The sequence below is a fragment of the Diorhabda carinulata genome, chromosome 3 (assembly GCF_026250575.1).
Source record: "Diorhabda carinulata isolate Delta chromosome 3, icDioCari1.1, whole genome shotgun sequence".
Taxonomy (NCBI): Eukaryota; Metazoa; Arthropoda; class Insecta; order Coleoptera; family Chrysomelidae; genus Diorhabda; species Diorhabda carinulata.
The window spans coordinates 3,385,037-3,399,555 of record NC_079462.1 but is presented as its reverse complement, the minus strand read 5'-3'; the positions used below and the strand labels follow the sequence as shown (position 1 = coordinate 3,399,555).

The 14,519-nt window shown below is 30.5% G+C and overlaps 1 protein-coding gene across 2 annotated transcripts in view; it reads right to left on the bottom strand.

The window, feature by feature from the left end:
* The window catches only part of LOC130891757 (breast cancer anti-estrogen resistance protein 1), a 43,143-nt gene that overhangs the window by 21,848 nt on the left and 6,776 nt on the right, over positions 1–14,519 (bottom strand). For both annotated transcript variants that reach the window (XM_057796696.1, XM_057796698.1), the window contains exon 2: positions 1,448–1,591. In XM_057796696.1, the coding sequence (XP_057652679.1) occupies positions 1,448–1,591 (144 nt within the window). The remainder of the gene's footprint in view (positions 1–1,447; positions 1,592–14,519) is intronic.

Genomic DNA, 14,519 nt, shown 5'->3' with positions numbered 1-14,519 from the left:
ATTTCGAGTATGGTTAAATTGAACAAATTGCTGCCTCATCCACCGTATTGTCCAAATCTGGCCCGCAGTAACTACTGGCTATTCGCTATCTCCAAAAAATGCTAAAATGAAGGAGCAATTGCTAGAACTGAAGCCTATTTTGAGGCAACAGACATATTCTTCTACGACGACGATATATATAAATAAATCCATATCCATGGCGACGTGATAAAGTAAAAAAGAAAGCCCATACTGGAGTGAAAAATTTTCTATATAACGTCTTTGAAAAGGTTTATCACGATTAGGAAACTTAAACATATGTTTGAATTTTTACTGCGAGCTAGCTTTTTATAAGCATTAAATAGTCTCGGCACAAACTTTACAAATAACTGTTTCCTATGTAATTTATATATTCGGTATATAATATTGGATTTTTGTAAAAATGAGAAATTTGTTATAATAATAAAATTCGCATATGCTTATGATAACGTTATCATTAATAATACGAACAGAACTTTATCTAATTGAAATAATAAACAGATAAAATTTATATTACCAAAAATATCACGTAAACATAAAACCTTTTCTGGTTAAATTAGTAATACCACAAAATTCCACAGAAAAGTAATATTGAGATGATAGATATCGAAAGTTGACAGGATAATGAGATATAATGAAATTTCTATTTTGTCTGAACAAATTCCTTCTGCAGCAAACTCAACGCAAAAGGTAATACGCCTACAAATGAATGAGAAGCATACGGAGACTCTGCACCATCATTTACGACCCATAAAATTTTTAACATCCGCCGACTGACGCAGGGCATTCGACCAGGCAGCTAGTCGGAAGGACAAATTGATACAGCCCCAATTTTATCTTTAATCCGTATATTCAGCAATTGAAATGGAAAAAGTAGTTACTAGAATTGGTTAAGAAGCTTGGGAACGTGGGATATTTTTAGACAGATATGAATTTACTTGAGCCTAATGTAGAGAAAGGACACATTTTTTAAGTAGATAATTGGTATACAAGAACTTTTTGATGATGGGAAACATTCAAATTCCATCTTCAATTGTATTTTAAACAATTTTACTGATTTTCAGGTTGATGGGAGTTTATGTAGCTTCACTCTTATTTTTTGGTCTAATTTGACCGGACTATAATTTGTTTTTTCGTTGTAGAGATGGAAATATGACTATCAGTTCTTTTCTTATTTAAAAGCCTAATTTCGATTGAAAAAAATAACAGTGCAAACATATTATTTTATAAATATTTTTGTTACTACGTCAGCAATCTAAAAAATATTAGTCATCCTTTTACTATTTCATCTGATCAAGTTCGAAATGTGAATTCACCTTGAAAATATCCACAATTCAACAATGGTGCAATATGGTAAATATTTATATAATCCTAGTGAGAGCCTAGTGGATTTTTTTTTTTTTTTAGAAATAATGTTTAGAATCTTTACCTGTTTCCCTCGTAACGAACAAAGCCACCACCCTTCGATGTTCGCCGTATTCTGCTCGAGGACAATTAATGTGTCACCTTTCCGAAATTGGAGCTCGTCAGGTGTATCAGGAACGTTGTCATATAGGGCTCTAGCTAAACAGTGCTGGAAAAAAATTAATAATTTATTCAAATAAAACAGAAGAAATTACCGCCGACTGCGGTTATCACCAAAATCACATACAGCATTCAAAATTAGATCAGATTCAAGGTGGAATTTTTACGTAACGAAAATTTTTTATATATGAAAATACAGTTCGACAATTTTTTGAATCTAAGCCCAATGGAATGGTTCCTCCAAGGTCTCAAAGAGCTCCGTAATATCAAATTATGTTCAAAATTCGGGAATAAGATGTATTAACCTTAACAATGACTGAATTTGGTGGAATGTTTAGTAGAAGTTGATCGGTTAAACATTTTTCAAATAATTCCGCGTTTCGTAAAAATTAGGCTAGGATTTCTCGGAGGAGACTTTTGCTACAGTTTTAATTTTCCCATTCATGTTTTTTTGAGTCGATGAACAGTTTTCGGGCAAGAATTTGGCCCAGAACTTCATTTTTTCATCCGTTTTTGACCAAATTTTGACACTTTTTGGCATATATCTCAGAACAAAATTAAAGTAGACATAATTTCCTACATGATGACTCCTTGTCTGTGGTCCTAGACGTTCTTGGACGACCTTTTGCTGGTGGTTTAAACGTTAAACCGGTCTCTTCAAAACGCTTATTCCATATTTAATTAAATTTGCACGAACGTTCGTGCGAACACAAAAAGCGAACCGTTTACCTAGCGGAAAAACATGATGCAATATGCACGTTCTATTGCGCCACCCTGTATCTATAAACTGGACATTTTTTTTTCAAACTTTCAACTCATAAAAGTAGCATTTCAAATATCTGCATTCTGTATCCTAACAAGATTTGATGGGAATTATTTCGAAACACATGTTTCATTCATCGAAATTGTAAACCAAAAACACTCGTCGGTTTTAAGAACATCCTGTGTTCAATATTTGTAGAATACAATGGTGGAGCCAGACATACGATAATTCCGGCTATAAATAATCTAAAACAAAAGGCAAGACAGTAAACAGCGTCGGTATATTGTTGTCACAATTAATAACAACTCCTTTGCATTATTTATAATTTTAATTAAACTCAGCTTCCGATTACTTAATATCACACATAACCTAATTACGCTACATCTCAATTCTAGGAATATAATTACTGATATATACGGGGTAGTATTCATACTTTTGGTATTGTTTTAACGAAGTACAGATACACTGAGTAAAGTGAAAAAAAATGGGCAATAACTATATTGAACGACAACTGATAAAGGGAGAAAATACTATAGGGGAAATGTATAAAAGACAATTAAATGAAGAAGGACAACATAGAAATGAACGAAACAAGGTGTTGACACTTTTAGCTACTGCTTTAGAAGAAATGGTTGACTTGGGGATACACAGAAGTAGCAGGGAATTGAAGCAATTGGAATGGAACATTGGAGACGAATAGAAAGACAGAAATAAAACAATAAAACAACAAAAAATCACAAAAAATAACAAAAAATAAAAAGAAAATTGAAGCAATTGGAATGAAACATTGGAGAAGAATAGAAAGACAGAAATAAAACAACAAAAAATGACAAAAAATTACAAAAAATAAGAAGAAAATTGAAGCAATTGAAATGGAACATTGGAGACGAATAGAAAGACAGAAATAAAACAATAAAACAACAAAAAACGACAAAAAATTACAAAAAATAAGAAGAAAATTGAAGCAATTGGAATGAAACATTGGAGACGAATAGAAAGACAGAAATAAAACAACAAAAAATCACAAAAAATGACAAAAAATAAGAAGAAAATTGAAGCAATTGGAATGAAACATTGGAGACGAATAGAAAAACAGAAATAAAACAACAAAAAATGACAAAAAATTACAAAAATAAGAAGAAAATTGAAGCAATTGAAATAGAACATTGGAGACGAATAGAAAAACAGAAATAAAACAATAAAACAACAAAAAATCACAAAAAATTACAAAAAATAAGAAGAAAATTGAAGCAATTGAAATGGAACATTGGAGACGAATAGAAAGACAGAAATAAAACAATAAAACAACAAAAAATCACAAAAAATTACAAAAAATAAGAAGAAAATTGAAGCAATTGGAATGAAACATTGGAGACGAATAGAAAAACAGAAATAAAACAACAAAAAATGACAAAAAATTACAAAAAATAAGAAGAAAATTGAAGCAATTGAAATGGAACATTGGAGACGAATAGAAAGACAGAAATAAAACAATAAACCAACAAAAAATCACAAAAAATTACAAAAAATAAGAAGAAAATTGAAGCAATTGAAATGGAACATTGGAGACGAATAGAAAGACAGAAATAAAACAATAAACCAACAAAAAATCACAAAAAATTACAAAAAATAAGAAGAAAATTGAAGCAATTGAAATGGAACATTGGAGACGAATAGAAAGACAGAAATAAAACAATAAACCAACAAAAAATCACAAAAAATTACAAAAAATAAGAAGAAAATTGAAGCAATTGAAATGGAACATTGGAGACGAATAGAAAGACAGAAATAAAACAATAAAACAACAAAAAATGACAAAAAATTACAAAAAATAAGAAGAAAATTGAAGCAATTGGAATGAAACATTGGAGACGAATAGAAAGACAGAAATAAAACAACAAAAAATCACAAAAAATGACAAAAAATAAGAAGAAAATTGAAGCAATTGGAATGAAACATTGGAGACGAATAGAAAAACAGAAATAAAACAACAAAAAATGACAAAAAATTACAAAAATAAGAAGAAAATTGAAGCAATTGAAATGGAACATTGGAGACGAATAGAAAAACAGAAATAAAACAATAAAACAACAAAAAATCACAAAAAATTACAAAAAATAAGAAGAAAATTGAAGCAATTGAAATGGAACATTGGAGACGAATAGAAAGACAGAAATAAAACAATAAAACAACAAAAAATCACAAAAAATTACAAAAAATAAGAAGAAAATTGAAGCAATTGGAATGAAACATTGGAGACGAATAGAAAAACAGAAATAAACCAACAAAAAATCACAAAAAATAAGAAGAAAATTGAAGCAATTGAAATGGAACATTGGAGACGAATAGAAAAACAGAAATAAAACAACAAAAAATGACAAAAAATTACAAAAAATAAGAAGAAAATTGAAGCAATTGAAATGGAACATTGGAGACGAATAGAAAGACAGAAATAAAACAATAAAACAACAAAAAATCACAAAAAATTACAAAAAATAAGAAGAAAATTGAAGCAATTGGAATGAAACATTGGAGACGAATAGAAAAACAGAAATAAAACAACAAAAAATCACAAAAAATGACAAAAAATAAGAAGAAAATTGAAGCAATTGGAATGAAACATTGGAGACGAATAGAAAAACAGAAATAAAACAACAAAAAATGACAAAAAATTACAAAAAATAAGAAGAAAATTGAAGCAATTGAAATGGAACATTGGAGACGAATAGAAAGACAGAAATAAAACAATAAAACAACAAAAAATCACAAAAAATTACAAAAAATAAGAAGAAAATTGAAGCAATTGAAATGGAACATTGGAGACGAATAGAAAGACAGAAATAAAACAATAAAACAACAAAAAATCACAAAAAATGACAAAAAATAAGAAGAAAATTGAAGCAATTGGAATGAAACATTGGAGACGAATAGAAAAACAGAAATAAAACAACAAAAAATGACAAAAAATTACAAAAAATAAGAAGAAAATTGAAGCAATTGAAATGGAACATTGGAGACGAATAGAAAGACAGAAATAAAACAATAAAACAACAAAAAATCACAAAAAATTACAAAAAATAAGAAGAAAATTGAAGCAATTGAAATGGAACATTGGAGACGAATAGAAAGACAGAAATAAAACAATAAAACAACAAAAAATCACAAAAAATTACAAAAAATAAGAAGAAAATTGAAGCAATTGGAATGAAACATTGGAGACGAATAGAAAAACAGAAATAAAACAACAAAAAATGACAAAAAATTACAAAAAATAAGAAGAAAATTGAAGCAATTGAAATGGAACATTGGAGACGAATAGAAAGACAGAAATAAAACAATAAAACAACAAAAAATCACAAAAAATTACAAAAAATAAGAAGAAAATTGAAGCAATTGAAATGGAACATTGGAGACGAATAGAAAAACAGAAATAAAACAACAAAAAATGACAAAAAATTACAAAAAATAAGAAGAAAATTGAAGCAATTGAAATGGAACATTGGAGACGAATAGAAAGACAGAAATAAAACAATAAAACAACAAAAAATGACAAAAAATTACAAAAAATAAGAAGAAAATTGAAGCAATTGAAATGGAACATTGGAGACGAATAGAAAGACAGAAATAAAACAATAAAACAACAAAAAATCACAAAAAATTACAAAAAATAAGAAGAAAATTGAAGCAATTGAAATGGAACATTGGAGACGAATAGAAAAACAGAAATAAAACAACAAAAAATGACAAAAAATTACAAAAAATAAGAAGAAAATTGAAGCAATTGAAATGGAACATTGGAGACGAATAGAAAGACAGAAATAAAACAATAAAACAACAAAAAATGACAAAAAATTACAAAAAATAAGAAGAAAATTGAAGCAATTGAAATGGAACATTGGAGACGAATAGAAAAACAGAAATAAAACAACAAAAAATGACAAAAAATTACAAAAAATAAGAAGAAAATTGAAGCAATTGAAATGGAACATTGGAGACGAATAGAAAGACAGAAATAAAACAATAAAACAACAAAAAATCACAAAAAATTACAAAAAATAAGAAGAAAATTGAAGCAATTGGAATGAAACATTGGAGACGAATAGAAAGACAGAAATAAAACAACAAAAAATCACAAAAAATGACAAAAAATAAGAAGAAAATTGAAGCAATTTGAATGAAACATTGGAGACGAATAGAAAAACAGAAATAAAACAACAAAAAATGACAAAAAATTACAAAAATAAAAAGAAAATTGAAGCAATTGAAATAGAACATTGGAGACGAATAGAAAAACAGAAATAAAACAATAAAACAACAAAAAATCACAAAAAATTACAAAAAATAAGAAGAAAATTGAAGCAATTGAAATGGAACATTGGAGACGAATAGAAAGACAGAAATAAAACAATAAAACAACAAAAAATGACAAAAAATTACAAAAAATAAGAAGAAAATTGAAGCAATTGGAATGAAACATTGGAGACGAATAGAAAAACAGAAATAAAACAACAAAAAATTACAAAAAATAAGAAGAAAATTGAAGCAATTGAAATGGAACATTGGAGACGAATAGAAAGACAGAAATAAAACAATAAACCAACAAAAAATCACAAAAAATTACAAAAAATAAGAAGAAAATTGAAGCAATTGAAATGGAACATTGGAGACGAATAGAAAGACAGAAATAAAACAATAAACCAACAAAAAATCACAAAAAATTACAAAAAATAAGAAGAAAATTGAAGCAATTGAAATGGAACATTGGAGACGAATAGAAAGACAGAAATAAAACAATAAAACAACAAAAAATGACAAAAAATTACAAAAAATAAGAAGAAAATTGAAGCAATTGGAATGAAACATTGGAGACGAATAGAAAGACAGAAATAAAACAACAATAAAACAACAAAAAATGACAAAAAATAAGAAGAAAATTGAAGCAATTGGAATGAAACATTGGAGACGAATAGAAAAACAGAAATAAAACAACAAAAAATGACAAAAAATTACAAAAATAAGAAGAAAATTGAAGCAATTGAAATGGAACATTGGAGACGAATAGAAAAACAGAAATAAAACAATAAAACAACAAAAAATCACAAAAAATTACAAAAAATAAGAAGAAAATTGAAGCAATTGAAATGGAACATTGGAGACGAATAGAAAGACAGAAATAAAACAATAAAACAACAAAAAATCACAAAAAATTACAAAAAATAAGAAGAAAATTGAAGCAATTGGAATGAAACATTGGAGACGAATAGAAAAACAGAAATAAACCAACAAAAAATCACAAAAAATAAGAAGAAAATTGAAGCAATTGAAATGGAACATTGGAGACGAATAGAAAAACAGAAATAAAACAACAAAAAATGACAAAAAATTACAAAAAATAAGAAGAAAATTGAAGCAATTGAAATGGAACATTGGAGACGAATAGAAAGACAGAAATAAAACAATAAAACAACAAAAAATCACAAAAAATTACAAAAAATAAGAAGAAAATTGAAGCAATTGGAATGAAACATTGGAGACGAATAGAAAAACAGAAATAAAACAACAAAAAATGACAAAAAATTACAAAAAATTACAAAAAATAAGAAGAAAATTGAAGCAATTGAAATGGAACATTGGAGACGAATAGAAAGACAGAAATAAAACAATAAAACAACAAAAAATGACAAAAAATTACAAAAAATAAGAAGAAAATTGAAGCAATTGAAATGGAACATTGGAGACGAATAGAAAGACAGAAATAAAACAATAAAACAACAAAAAATCACAAAAAATGACAAAAAATAAGAAGAAAATTGAAGCAATTGGAATGAAACATTGGAGACGAATAGAAAAACAGAAATAAAACAACAAAAAATGACAAAAAATTACAAAAAATAAGAAGAAAATTGAAGCAATTGGAATGAAACATTGGAGACGAATAGCAAGACAGAAATAAACCAACAAACCTTTCTGAGGTATGTCCATCGATAGCAACATGGATGGATTGGACTTTAAGAAAGCTACTTAGCCAGTCGATAACCGACAAACCATACGATCTTGATTTATTTAGGAGGTTGGTATGACACCTTTTGATTGGATCCAAAAGGGCATATCTGGTACTTGGCATGGATTCTTTTATATGTTTAATAAAATTGAACTTACATTCAAAAGCTTTAGATAGCAATTTGTATTTCTAATTTGATTGGACTATTATAATCCCGAGATAATCTAGAACAACTTGGCGTGATTAGAAGGCGTAATTTTTAGGAATTGAAGAAATGTCATGAATTAGAATAAAACCGCCTTCAGAAAACAACTTTCTTCAATTCCAGAAATCCATCGAATTAGTTCATACATATAAGCAAACCCACGATAGTACACACAGTAAAAAAATTATTAGTAGTGCAAGTTTTTTTTTAATTAATACAGTTTTCAAATAAAATATTTTTCAGTAATTCAAATAGAAAATCAAACGTTTGGTTATCATGCATCAGTATGGTCGCTAGTCTTAATGTTCCTTATGGTGAAGATGTAGCACAATAAACAAAGTTTGATAACTACTTAAACTTACATTTACCTCAACCGAATAATACACACGCGCGTGCCGAAATCTAAAAGGGCAGCGTAGCTCCGCAGAGACCTAGGCGTTCGAATGAAGGTAAAGAACAATGAGAAGGTAGAGTGTTGCAGTTTATTGGTTTTCCTAAAACGTGTACCAGGTGTATCGGAGAGTATTAAGTTAATTGCCAGCAACGTTTGACTAAACCTTTTATGCTACTATGAAAATTTGATCTTAGTCAACATGTACGTACACTGCCTGGTTAATTTCAGCGTCGCTGTTCAATATTTTATCCCTTGGACTCTCCTTCAGCTTTGCAAACAAAAAAGGAAGGGGTCAGATCAGAGTTATATAGTGGATGATAAATCTCTATAACGCCACAGGGCATTTGAACGCGAAGGAAGTGGACTGCATCACTGTCATGAAACAAACGCACTTGGAACAATTTTTTTCACTAATTTATTGTTTTCTGGAGTAGTCACCGTCGCAGGACATTCCGCATCTTCTAATGATCCTCATCCCCGGCGAATCAATCTAGACCAGTTTTTTAATTGGTGGAAATGATGGAAACAAGTCATGGTAAACAGCCTCCATTCTGTTTTTGATTAGGTGGTCGTTCGAGCTCTAATATAATAGAATGTATCAAAACTGCAAGTTGAATCTTGGTGTAAAGCTTGTTGCTTGTGCATAAAAATTGTTGCGAACGCACTCTACTGAATTGAATGTGAAAAAATTGTTTGCACGATTAGCACCATAAAAGATACAGAAGATTTAACAGGAAAAGTCCAAATAGGAGCCAAAATAAAGAGTTCATACAATAAAAGCTGTGGAAAACTGTTTGTTCGCGTTTGGAATTCGGTTATTATTATTAGAAATTGATTTCGGTTCAATTGATTAGCGTTTCTCTTGAATGAATATTAGAATAATGTTTTTAACATGAATTCTTGTGGTGATAAAAAGTTAAATATGCAGATGGCAGTGTCAATGATATATAATTTTCACAAGATTGCTCAACTATTTATGCAAATATGATGAAAAAAAAAATAAAACGTAAACGAATTCGACCTTGATAACTTAACAAATAATATTAAAATATAATTTGAATATTTAGAACCTATATTTTGATTAACTTTCATTTAAATGGTTGTTTTTTACAAAATTGTGCGTATAGACCTGAATAAAACACCGAACAATCTTTAGAACTTTTGTGTTACTATAAATACGCGGTTACCAACTCTTGGCTGGCAAATTTCTGGATCTACCTCAGTCAAAACCTTCACTTCCTATGATGAGTACACGGCAACTCCAAATTAAAGTAGTTTTGATGGCCAAAGTTAAGCCAGAACACGATGAAGATCTTCTTTTTCGTTACCTTGACTCTATATTGTCACTCCACCTCTTTCTTGGTCGACCTCTACTCCGTGTTCCAATGTAGATTTATCCTTTGTTATTTTTACCAAGCTATCGTCTCATTCGATTGATTTCATTGTTAATTTTGTCTGCGTCCGATGTTCTGGGTCTAGTAGTGTTTTTCCCGAGATCAGAGAATTTCAATTTCTGTAATCTCTAAGATCTATTTAGTTTTTGGTGTTTCTGGTCTTGTTTCTTATGTATAAGTCTGATGATCGCTTTGTAAATTCGTGTCTTTGCATCTTGTCTTAGTAGTTTGTTTCACCATACTAGGTTCTGAAGACATCCCGAGTTTGCTCTAGCTACTTGACCTCATCTACTACGTCTCCATATCTGGTTAGATCAATTCCTAGGTATTTGTATTCAATTCTTTGATCTGACCTTCTAGTTCTACTTTGCATCTAGTGTTGAACCAGATAATAAAACATTCGAAAGGAACACGTTAAACAAAGAAGTATTGCTTTATCCATAGCAAGATGGGACATTTGAAATTACAGAGTATGGTCAACCGATGTACAAACACAAGCAAGCAGGGATGGGTTCATGGATGGGACAGTGGGGCATCTCGACATATGTGTAAAGCAAGAGGTGTGAATTGAAGACCCGAAATATGTAAAGATAGGTAAGTTGAGGTCATGGCTTACAACGTTCATATTGTAACTTCTTATGATGTTGTTTTCGCTCCACAATTAGATTAAGTATTTTCCCGAGGAAAAGCTATTATTTTCATCAAACATTTTTGAGTTCCGCCAAAATGCAGTGCGACATTTTTGGATTTAAATGGTTTTCTTTTCGTATGAGACGCCCTCTATATTTTCGAAAATAGTAAAAACTGATAATTATCTATTGTCTTTTCCAAAACCAAATCACAAAAAAATATTTACTCTAATATTTTCAAAGTCCGTCATAATTTTTGAATGTAATCTCGTTACGTGGCCTCCCAGAATGTTAATTTATGTAAATCTGACATATATATAGTGTGTTTTCATAAAATCGGCATGACATAATCAAGCGGAAATATAAAGTAGAATGAATTTAAAAGAATTCAAGTTATACTCGTGATATATATGTATTAACTTAACTGATATAATCTTCTTACTGACGAAGATATTAAAGAATTTCCAGGGGTAGAGGTTATAAAAACGAAGTTTATATTGATGTAAGATTAAAAACAAATGGACGTATTAAAAAAAATCCGTAAAATAACGTATAATAATATAGTACGCGTTTGTTAAAGACAGAAATTCACTCGTAGACCCTGTCGAGTCTTTCGTGGACCGCTGTAGGTTCACCCGGACCTCTTTGGCAATCAATGATTTAAGACATGATTTTGATCGATTAATTTTGAAAAAAAAAATCATGTAACTGTTAATTTGTTAGCTCATAATTCCACCACGAGCAGTTATTGCAACTTCTATCCAGTTTTTCATCAAACACGTAATTTTGATCGATTGAATACACGCAAGTTTCAAGTCAATTGAGGGTACAATCCACTCACAGACGTACAGTTACACCAAGGTTATTACGAAGTCACTACAAGAAATCTGTTGAGAAACCTTCATGGATCTAAATAGATAATAATCTGACGACGCAAAGTCCGGACTAAATGGGGGATGTAGTAGGAGTTCATTACCACAAAGTTCTTCGATCTAATCTGCGTAACTTTCGAAATATACAGTTTGGTATTGTCTTGTAAAAGAACCCGCTTCTGGTTTACTAAACCTGGAGATATTCTTTGATGAAACCTCATAAATTTGTATCAGTTATTGACTATATACCTCGGTATTGGCAGGAAAAGGATATTTTTGAAGATATCGTAGCTCTTGAGACGACTAGAAGATAAAGTATGGACAACCAAAGAGACCACAGCGTCCAGAGCAACCAACTTAGAAAGGATCGAAGCTTTATCCTCCAACGCATAGGATCAGAAAACGGATTTGTCGATGATTTTTTGTTGTGTTATGATGACCAATGGATTTATACCACCCAAGTACTTTCCGAATGAGCTACATACAATCGGTAAAGAAAACTATGAGCTAAGTAAAGTATAATAGTAAAATAAATTCGATCCTATAGTGAAAATAGTTGGAAATAATTTCAAAATAATAAAACTGCACACACATAAAAAACAAGATTATTCAATATTGCTTATTGCGTGATCATAGCTATTCGGAAGGGCGAGGAGGTACCTCAATCTGTAACCTGGCTCTTGGGAATTTAGTCGCTAGTGCGTGAGTTTTGCTGAAACTGTAATATTTGTCAGTTAAATAATGGACCAGGTGGCCAACTGATTGAAAAATGCGTCGAGGAGTTGGAAGAATCTGGATAAACAAAAATCCTGTCGTCCAAGGTCTTCTAGAACGATCGAAAACGTGCTGTTGCTTTAAACGTGCATAGATCATCATGATTTCGAATTTTATACAAAGATTTTGAGCTGTGTTCTTACAAAATTCAATTGGTGCAAAAATAGAGCCTTCCGGATTCTGATTCGCGGCTTGACTTCGTAAACCAGATGATTGCCGCTACTGACCAGCGTCCAGGTTGTCTTGTGACTGTTTCAACTCCGGAAACAGTGACCAAAAACCAAATTGTATGTACGGATCGTCGAATGATCATCCGGATAATTGCCGAGGCTATAAACGCCGATAAAGAAACCAAAAAATCTTACTCCCGACTCTTGCGTCAACGGGTCTGCTCAGATTAGAAAAAGATCTGATTTGGAAGGGACCCGATTTGAGTCCAGGACTGCTTCGATCAATGGAAAAAAGGTATGGAAAGGTGTGTGTCGAGGCTAGGGGAGTATATTTATGGTCCTAATCAAAAGACAAGCAAATTTACACATGTCACTGCCACGAGTTCGTGAAATTTTTACTCGGCCTTCACGTAGTTTCGATTTAACACCTGACAGATCTAAAGTTTAGACTAACAAACCGATTTTCGTGTTCGATTAAATGAAGGCCGTGCTCGGATTTACATTTGGACGATGTTATTTTTAAGAAATAAATTGTCATGTATAATCAACTGATGAAGAATAACTTTAGTAATTTATGTGGTAGAATCGATTAAACCGCAAACCACAGTAGCAGGCGCCATGCGATTTGTAACCATAATCCTATTTAAGGATTGGATTTTTTAAAAAGAGTCCTACTTAAGTAATTTATATGTAAATTTATTTATGAAATTAAGTAGTACAAAAAAGAAATAAGAAGTGAGGTCCATTAGAACTACTGCAATACTGAAAGTAGTACTCAAAATTATCTAAAGCGGTTTTTTTCTCAATTACCGAGACTGCTGGGATTTTACATGGAATTTAACAATAAAGTATATACAGGGTGTTTCTATATTCGACCGACAACGCTCTATCACAGAGAGATCTCAATAAATGATTCATTTTGATATAGGATTACGAACCCTTAAGGGGTCTAGTTGCTGAGATAAATCAAAATCAAAAATTTGCCATAAATCAAGAACGCCTTTAAATTTTTTTTTCAAATTTGATGACCAATACGCTCCTTAATAAAGTAATATTTTGACATAAACAAATTTTTGAAAAATTTAACCAGTGTCAGGGTTAGTTGCCACTTTTATCCCCCTATTTTGTACGCCACCGGAGCAAATTATTTTTTTGATTTTTGCCTGTAAACAAAAGTCTACAAACACGTGAGTAATTTACAAATTAATTATTCATTCAATTTCGAATAATGATTAAGCGGTTATTACACCGTTTTGTCATTGAAAAACGTGTTTTTGAAAATAAATCTGGATGGGATTGAATGATTTCTGCCACAGCTTGAATTCTAGCGAATAGATCTTGTTCAGATTCGATGATTGTTTCGGACACTAAGAACATCATGTAGCCCCATAAAAAAAATCAATAGGACTTAATTCAGGTGATCTTGAAGGCCAACAATTGGGTCCACCCAAACCAATCCATCTCTAAAACGTCTGTTTAAGTAATTTCTTAGCGCTGCAGCAAAATGAACAGATACCCCATCGTGTTGAAACCACATGTGTTGTCTAATATTTAACGGTACATTTTCCAACAATTCATCCAACAAAATTGTCGACAAGGCTTTTTATAATCTGCAATTGATATTAGAAGAACTATAACTGTTTATATATTTATATTGATACGCCTATGGATTACGAATGCTTCATCATTTTAATACTCTCAAATCCGTAAAAATAGACCACAACAAGTTAAGACATGTTCAAATTGAGGCTTAAGAATTTGTAACATATTAAAAC